This window comes from Watersipora subatra, chromosome 7 (genome assembly GCF_963576615.1).
Source record: "Watersipora subatra chromosome 7, tzWatSuba1.1, whole genome shotgun sequence".
Classification (NCBI taxonomy): Eukaryota; Metazoa; Bryozoa; class Gymnolaemata; order Cheilostomatida; family Watersiporidae; genus Watersipora; species Watersipora subatra.
Window position 1 is genome coordinate 4,803,647 of NC_088714.1, and position 9,499 is coordinate 4,813,145.

Below are 9,499 nucleotides of genomic sequence, written 5' to 3' on the forward strand. Positions count from 1 at the left end.
CATGTATTCAATGCTCAGTGCAAGCTGATAGCCGGCATGTTAATATTGTAAATTATTCTGAGAAAATTAAAATAACAAGGATTTAAGCTCAAAACGGCTGATTTAAAAAAGGAAATTCCTAGACAAAATAATATTACTATTCCGCTGAGAACATGGCCAGTTGTTGGGCTGTAATCTATCACCATGAAGCTAACACGATGAATATTGAGAGATGGGACAACAAATGAAGTTCAATTGGTGCATCTGGTTTGGTCTCCCATATTGGGTAACGCATGCATTTTTGCTAACCTCATATATTCTACATTAACTTGCATGCCACTGCTTGTTGCGCTAAGCCGGGAGACCTCTTACAGAAAACCTTACACAACACTTTAGTAGATTTTATTATAAACTATTGGTAAGTTTCCATCAGTTACGATTATTTTTGATTTGAGGTTATTTAACTGCCAGAATTTAACTGTTGGTATCTCTGCCAAAGTGCAACTACGGATGTCATAATTACACTTTCACTTGAATCTCAATATTTTAACAAGGATCAAGTTTTGTTGATTTTAATCTTGATACATCCTGGCAGTCAAATCGTCTCATATATCAAAAACAATTGCAAATGATAAAAAATACTGATACTTTCGGATAAAATTTACGAAATTTTGTGTAAACTCATCATCAATTTGGTACATATCATTGTAATAATCAAAAGCGTAGAATAGCTCAACCGAAAATGAAAATGGAGAGTAGAGACACCCAGACACAGCGGATTACTTTTCCACTATAGAAACTAAGCTATAATAGTTTTGGATGTCGGTGACCTTGTTGTCAATGTTGGCAATGAATCACAAACTATGATTTCAACTTGCCAAAAGTAGTAATTCCTTAAACAGGTACCGCTTGTTTATTTTGAAAATAATATTACCAGAGCATTCTATGGTTATCAAGGAAGAAGAATGTTGGCTGCCACCACTCTTAGTCATATGCTGATTTGCTAATCAATTTTCAGGAAAAAGTTTGGTTCCAGCAATTTGTAAAATTGCCTTGTTTGCTGTTTTGCTTTCCTCCGTCAGGTGTTTCACAAATAGGAAAACTAGCAAACAATGGCACGATGAAAAGACTATGGAAAGTTGTGAACTGTGAATGACTCTTGACCTTGTTGAGTCCTTAGCACAGGATTGCAACACTAAATGGGCATTCTTGAGTCGGGAGAGCGGTCGCTAATTAAGCAGCAAACAAACATGTCGGCTGACCTCACCGCGCATCTGCCATTAGTTTTCAACTTCTTCGTCTGTCAACACAAATCAACATTTATCACTCAATTATTTTCAACTAAACAAATTGGTCGATTGTATAAGTTCGATTGAAAAGTTGTCTGGCTCGTGTTCAAAAACCTGGCTTTTAATATAATTTTATCTGTCATAAGTTTACTTTTTTAATTATTTCATTTGTTTTATTAGATAAAACATGAACACAATTGCTTTTAGTAGAAATTTATTTAACAAAGTACATTTTTTATAATAATACATAAGCAAGGGCTTGCGAAAAGGGTTCCAACTGTTCCATGAAAAATGACAGAGATTTCAATGACTTTACTATAATATCAAATATGTAAAGTTATGCAGCTAAACAGGTTCTTAGTCAAAAAAGAAACATACAATAGGCCCTATTTGTACTAATTAACATATTTTATAGATGAAAAAACTTGTCTTAGTATAAATATAGAAATATTTTTATTAAATTTGCACAAAGTTTTTTAGCCAAACCCTGCAAGATGTTTTTTTTAATGAGACAACAAATTGCTGCAGAGTCGAATTTAGAATTTTCAAACTTTAGTTAACTTTGTTTTGATGAAATTTATGTTATTATCTCAAGGAAAACCACTGTCTCCATGTGTATATCTTTGATTTGCTTTCAGCCAGCTCTGCCTTCTCCTTATTCATCAAAACAGCGTTACATCAATCAACACATATGGTCAGGCTCTTTTGTTCCGACTTCTTGCCGGAACAATTGGGCCACTCAGCAAATAAACGCAGAAAAAACATAGAAAAACAAGAATCAAATTTCTTAAAAACACATTGGCTAGGTTGGTAATGGTATTAACCTTCTTACGACCATAAATGGACTGTCATCTGAAAGCCACACAATGGGGCTCGTTGATTCGCTCCAATGCCTGCGGTCTGTACCGATCTATTTTTAGAGCCCTGGCAGTGCTCGGCAGGTACAGCGGGGTTTCACGGTTGAATGTTCGCGTATATAAGAGATAAAGAGGCGTATAGTAGAGATTAATTTGCCAAAGGTTGCTGAGGTGACCAGCACTCCAGTCTTGAGGTTTCTCATTTTCATTTCTATCTGTTGATCTCAAAGGATATTCTTGTCACTAAATGTTGAACGGGCAGCAGCCTGCTACAAACACCATGCTATACGTACCGACTCAGTGGCGTGACCAATGTGAGTGATTTAAGTTCCTCACAATTCTGTGCTTAACTTGTCTGTTTAAACCATTCAGTTGTGATGTTCGCTGTTGACTGGCGACGGCGCATGTTTTATTTAAAAAATTTATATCTATATTCATTTCCTATAATCAGATTTAGTGTGCGCTTGTTAATATATATATATTACTTTATTGCGCATGATTTTATTTCAAACAAAGGTTTTCTAAATTTTTCCATACTTATAGATGGCATAATTTATGCTTTTGACAAATTTATAGAGTTGTTCTGTAGGTAGATGTGACTATATAGTGTCAAACCTAGATGTGCGAGACTTGAGGCATTACAGTAGAGTATCAAATCTACCTGTGTGTGAAACTATAGGTGTTCCGGTAGAGTATTAACTCTACCTACATATGAGACTATAACTGTGGCAGTGCAGTATCAAACCTACCCAAGTGTGAGACTAGAGGTATGACTATTGGGTACCAAAGCTATCGTCTCACACGTATAAAGTCATTTTTGCCGCAATGTTAACAAAGATCAAAGCCGCTGCCAATCTGGTTGATAGGATTGATACTGTTATCAAATCAACATTTAGCTAGCAGAAGAACAAACTGCGTCCCTGATCTGAGAAGAGGTCATTCGGTTTTTCATTAGTGCATAATAACAATGATTGGATAAAAAGTTCATAGATAGAACGAAACCAGTTTGTTGGTAGCGTACATTTTTATATCGTACATGAAGACAAATTTGGGCATCAGCATTTTTTATAGCAGCCTTAGAATCTTTCATCAACCGATGGTGCTGTTAGCACAACCAATTTGCTTCTGTACAGTACAGCGTGAGAGCCAGTTTGTTGTAGTGTGCACTATCTCCTGTATACACACATAAAGTTTATAGTATGGATAGATCAGCATGTGCGGTAGGAAGGGTTTCATTTAAAGGCAATTATTGAAATACACATATGCTTAAGCGCCTTGCCAAGTTCTTTGAAAGTTGAAAGGGAAAGATGTCATGGAATTGCACTTAATTAAATATAATCAGAACCACTTTGTGCCTTTGCCAAAGACTTACAGAACTATTTATATATTTTTTTAATCGTCTAATCGTCTAATTTTTAATCGTCTGCTGTTTCTGTTATAACAGTTGCAAAAAACTGCTGCATTTTATTTTATAGATCTGATTCCAACAGGCAACTCAATGGATGAAACCAACTGTCTAAAGGCACATGACGACCTGTCCAACCATGACGGTAGCCCAGATTCTCCGCTAGAAGCCGATGACGATGATGCAGCGTCGGACGGAGTTACCGATAAGAGCTCTGTGGATGAAGGAGATAAAAAAGAAGGTTCCAGCAAGAAACGCAAGAGAAGGGTGAGTATGAAACTGTATAGCTGAGTGCAGGTGTAACCAGGGCTAATGGTAATTGATTACACATGCTGATTAATAGGATCGCCTTTGATGTCAGGTCAGATAGGGGTGTATTCGTAGGCCTCCTTTGTTTGTCACCAGTTTGTTGATCCGCTTTAACAAAACAGCTCATTCGCGAGGAGGCGCTAAACTCATAGCCGGCACGACATTCCGTTATCTCTAAGCTTCCATCACTCAGAATGTTACAGAGTTAATAGAGGTGTTTGTCAGCCCAGTAACCAGCTTTTCATGTAAATTGTCAAAAAATTGGCTCTTTGTTTGATTAATGTATTCCGCAAATTGTATGGCTGTCGTCTTGTTTACTCAAACGCTAATCGTATATTTATGTTAATTTGCAGGTTCTTTTCTCTAAAGCGCAAACATATGAGTTGGAGAGACGATTTAGACAGCAGAAATATCTATCAGCACCGGAAAGGGAACACTTAGCGGGAATAATTCGCCTTACCCCAACTCAGGTTAGCATTATTATGTAACAGCAGCATTCTTTCCAGCCATTGAACTTGTGGTGAGAATAACCAGCCATATCTTAGTAAATACGAAGCCTATTTTTTCATGGCCTAGGTTTTAGAGTGCCATTTACTTTTGGGAACAATCCTGGGTGTGGTATGACTCAGTTCATGCTAGGCTGCTTCTGCAGACACGCAGATGGCTTGACTTTAAACCATAAATAAAACTCAGCGGTGAAACTGCAGACAATTCAATGAATTATAATTATGATTTTATGATTTGCAATACGGCGGCGAAGCTTCTATGATTGTCAATTTTCAAATTTTTGATGTCGTTTGGAATGATTAATTGAATAAATTTCATGGTTTCATAAGAAAAGTTCAATAACTTTGATAATTTGAGTTTTTGGGTGGCTCAGTGCAGCGCGGCTCTTCACCTAACGAATGCAAAACTAATCCTCTGAAATGAAATTTGGCAAGGGTTAAGATTGTAAGAGTCAAACCGACGCCACACTTTGCTGTCATTAATAACTGCCCTTCAATCAAATGTCCATTGAAAGTTTTAATACACGATGAGTGAAAGGCCTTTACCTCTCATAATTTATAATCAACGGGTCATGTAAGAGTAGCTTAAAAAAGAACAGTATTCAGCCTGGCAGTCTCATCCTTTTAAATCCCGCTTAGTGACAGAACAGCTCTTACATGGACCCTAAAACACCTCACTCACCTAATCTCTACATTTCTTTTTCAGGTCAAAATTTGGTTTCAAAACCACCGATACAAGATGAAGAAATCTCGATCTGACAATAAGGTCTTTGAGCTATCTTCTGTTTCTGCGGCACGTCGAGTTCCTGTGCCGGTCCTAGTACGAGACGGTAAACGGTGTCCCAGCCCGTCAAATATCTATCCAGGCCCAACGCCAGACTATAATAACCCGATGGGTAATCATGCAACAGCCTTCACGAGCACAGCTCAATCCGTACACAATAGTCTTATGAACGCTGCTGCTCACTCCTATAACGCAGTGTCATCGCAGTATCCTCCTGCGACTTACCCACAGTACCCTGTCGACACAGGGCATGACTCCTACCTCTCTAACAATAACTTAGCATCAGCAATGTCACCAACCATGCAGTCGCAGATGCACAGCTCGAATCACATGGCTGGCTTCTCGACATATAACCCTCCACTTGTCCAACAAACCTGCCGGTGGGGTTGGTAGGCAATAGAGCCCTCTCCTTTCTCAATCAAATATATGTACAATTTTTATTTGGAGTTATCCGAGCAATCTTTGTGAATTGTGTTGTAAGGTTGTTTCACGCTTGGCTTTAATATGACCTTTTTTAACTTAATGATATGAGAGCTTGATCTCTGAGATGTACGCCTGCGTCCCAAACTTTCTGTCTTAGTACTTCCCTTTCTACATTCCTTTCACTGCTAAGCATTCCTCCGTGCTGCCTCTACAAAAGCATTTGAATCTCCAGGCATCAACCATAACTTGTTGGTGTGGGCCATAAGGTCTTTACTCTGTATTTTACGTTTAAGATTTTTTGTTTGCGCAGTCGCAAAAAAGTATGACAGCTTTCTGTGCATTGAAACGTTCAATCATCACATCCCCATATATGGTAAATTAGATATTTCTAAATAATTTATATACCTTCAGTACTTTCTGTAGCAGTAAGAGCTGAATCGATGTCAGGTTGTATATAAAGTCAATATGTTTTGTCACAATCAAATATCAATGTAAATCGTGATTTATTTTCCTCTAAATATATTATCTGAACTTACGCAGTTAATCATATTCTTTCTTGTCATTGGCCAATGAACGTCGAACTAGGAGAATAACTGCATAAAATAACTACAAGAACGAAAACCAACATTAAATTTTCATCTTTTAGTTAGCGAAAGCAAGCGTGTAACAAAAGGTTATCTTTTAATTCACATTTGCTGAAGAGTTCTATGAAGAAGCAATTCTTGTCTATAGAAATGAAGTGAACATGGATCTACTAACAGATAAGGATTTGGGCTTGAAGCCCACTACATATGATTACACCATCTGGCATTATTGCTGCTACGCAATTGGTAATAAATAACAGCCATCACTTTCTCTCTAGCGTGAGGTTTAAAAGCTGATGCTATCAGCGCAAGATTTGCATAGATATTTCTCATTGAGATCTATGGCGAGATATGAGTTTGAGCAGAAATCACAAGGCTGTGACCAAACAGGAATAGTCTGCGAGTGAGAGAGTTAGTTGAATAACTTACAAGGTTTGTAGATAAAAAACAGAGTGTAGAGAGTGTAGCTGCGTCCGTTTAAAAAAACTTGTAAAATATATGGAGAGATTGCGTTGATGTAGAGGTTAGATGAAGGTCATTAGATACCATGAGGTGGGATCAGAGCTTTCATCTGAACCTTGCCATCTTCAAATTGCATAATGATAGTGTGTTTAGGGATTCCATCTTGTTGACACACGAATGTAAATGAAGAATAGCCAGCTCATAGCAGGATCAGCTCAAAAATTATTTTGCAAATTTTCATAAAAAATAGTTATAATGCATATGTTCTGCCAAGCTATATATGTATATGCATGAAATTTGACATATTCCAAATGAATAGATACACCTATTATAATATATATAATAGGTGTATTAATATAATTATATTATAATAGCTGAAAGTAACATAGTGTGTATAATACACCTTTTGCCAATGAAAGTCTTTTAAAAAACAACATACTTTGTTTATAGTTTTGGCACAAAAGTAATAGAGTGTATGACACATGACAGTGTTTTGGTCTGACGGCTTTGTAAATTGCCAGTTTCTTGTGAAATCTATGTAGGCAGCAAACAGTTCCTATTTAAACTGAGCAAACTTTCCCACAATTCAATTTTTAAAGTGATTGTAAAACTCAAATTCACTTCATTTTCATGAATATATCTAATCTTCACAGTATTTGTTTGTTTGTGTATTTGCAAATTTGAGGTTCATTTTATGTTTGCTATTGTACAAACATAACAGGGCCTTTCCACATATAATAGCAGTAAAAAGCCTTATAAAGGCATTGTCTCCTCTTGTATCTATATATAGCGAGCTGTTTTACAAACAATTGTAAACATGTTTGGGACAGTCTATGAAAGTGGTAACCGCTTGACTGGATTATCTTTTAGTTTCCTAACACACTGAAACTGCTGATTATTCTCTGGTACACAGGCTAGCAAGTAGAAAACTCTCACAATAAACAGAGTCTACTGAGTTTGGTTATAAATGCATGAAAAGCCTCTAGTTTATCAAGATTAAAATTAATCCAGGGATATACTGACTAAGGGAGAAACCTTATCACGATGCCGCATTAATTATAGCATGCAAAAACGTACTTCCTACTTTAGTAGCCAATCAATCATCAGCTCTCTTTTATTACAAGCAAAAACAAAAAAGCGCATTATATAAGACAATACCACCGAGCAACCAGCACCTTTACATAATTAATATCCATCAATAAATCACTCGCTTATTAGTTTCGTGTCACAATTTTGTGGTTGCCGAAACGGAATTTTTCTTTTCCATGTTCTTTCAAATAAGTATGACCAGTGTAATTACATGCTCTCCAACACCCACAAGCTTACATAAAATTCATAAAATGAAAAGAGCTAACTTATGGTGAAACCAATGCCAACATCCGAATAGTGCTGACCATTTGACAAGCGGGATAAGGAGGTGTTGTGTTACCAGAGTCCATAAGCATATATGAGAAATTATTATATATACGCCTGTATATGTATTGCATATGTAGGTGCGTACTAAAATTATAACAAACAGGAAATCTACACTGAAAAAAAATTTCTGTGAAGTAAAATAATAATATGGGAAAAGAGAAGAAATATTTAGTTAAAGCTCACTACAAATCTGTTCTGCGCAACTATGCTCTTTAGGTGACAAGTGGCAACGGTGCTTTTCAAATTCGTAAGGACTTTTAGCTAAATTTTTTTCCTTTTACCCATATTATATATACATGTACATGTATATCACATGTATATGTTATACATATACATTATTCATATTAATAATACCTATAACATATATATATATATATGTGCTGTGTACCTGACTATCTGTGTATATACACGCATATGTATATTAATATGTACGTATTTAATAATAACATGTTACAATATAATCACATATAATAATTATATAATCATACAACATCATAGTATGTATTTTAATAATAACATATTTATTCAGATACACAGCACCTTTACACAATGTAATAAAATGAAAGAACCAGACCTACCTTTCAACTTACCTATGTCAACCAAAGAACAAGCAAGTATGTAACGGTAGGTCTTTAGAAAAGCTCAGAAGCCAGCGAATGATCAGTCGCTCACCCTGTAATTTCTTACTCCATCTGGAGTCAGCCGACTTGTGAACAGCATTATACACCATCTGGAGTCAGCCCACCTGTGAACAACGTTATACACCACCTGGAGTCGGCTCACTTGTGAACAACACTATACACCATCTGGTGTCAGCCTACTTGTGAACAACATTATACACCATCTGGAGTCAGCCTACTTGTGAACAACATTATACACCATCTGGAGTCAGCCCACTTGTGAACAGCATTATACACCATCTGGAGTCAGCCCACTTGTGAACAACATTATATACCATCTGGAGTCAGCCTACTTGTGAACAACATTATACACTATCTGGAGTCAGCCTACTTGTGAACAACATTATACACCATCTGGAGTCAGCCTACTTGTGAACAGCATTATACACCATCTGGAGTCAGCCCACTTGTGAACAACATTATACACCATCTGGAGTCAGCCCACTTGTGAACAAAATTATACACCATCTGGAGTCAGCCCACTTGTGAACAACATTATACACCATCTGGAGTCAGCCCACTTGTGAACAACATTATACACCATCTGGAGTCAGCCCACTTGTGAACAACATTATACACCATCTGGAGTCAGCCCACTTGTGAACAACATTATACTCCATCTGGTGTCAGCCCACTTGTGAACAACATTATACACCATCTGGAGTCAGCCCACTTGTGAACAACATTATACACCATCTGGTGTCAGCCCACTTGTGAACAACATTATATACCATCTGGAGTCAGCCCACTTGTGAACAGCATTATACACCATCTATAGAGTCAGCCCACTTGTGAACAACATTAT

General features: G+C 36.9%; 1 protein-coding gene across 1 annotated transcript; it reads left to right on the plus strand.

Moving 5' to 3' along the window:
• The first annotated feature begins 2,289 nt into the window (after positions 1-2,289).
• Positions 2,290-6,090, plus strand: LOC137399835 (homeobox protein Nkx-2.2a-like). Its single transcript, XM_068086071.1, has 4 exons — positions 2,290-2,439; positions 3,601-3,797; positions 4,193-4,309; positions 5,052-6,090. The coding sequence occupies exons 1-4, from the start codon at positions 2,373-2,375 to the stop codon at positions 5,520-5,522; spliced, it is 852 nt and encodes a 283-aa protein (XP_067942172.1). The 5' UTR covers positions 2,290-2,372; the 3' UTR covers positions 5,523-6,090.
• The last annotated feature ends 3,409 nt before the right edge of the window (positions 6,091-9,499 follow it).

Coding starts and splice junctions, on each gene's coding strand:
- LOC137399835 (XM_068086071.1), top strand. CDS start 2,373: ATGTTGAACGGGCAGCAGCCTGCTACAAACACCATGCTATACGTACCG. Junction 2,440..3,600: donor GACTCAGTGGCGTGACCAAT/GTGAGTGATTTA, acceptor TTTATTTTATAG/ATCTGATTCCAACAGGCAAC. Junction 4,310..5,051: donor TTCGCCTTACCCCAACTCAG/GTTAGCATTATT, acceptor TTTCTTTTTCAG/GTCAAAATTTGGTTTCAAAA.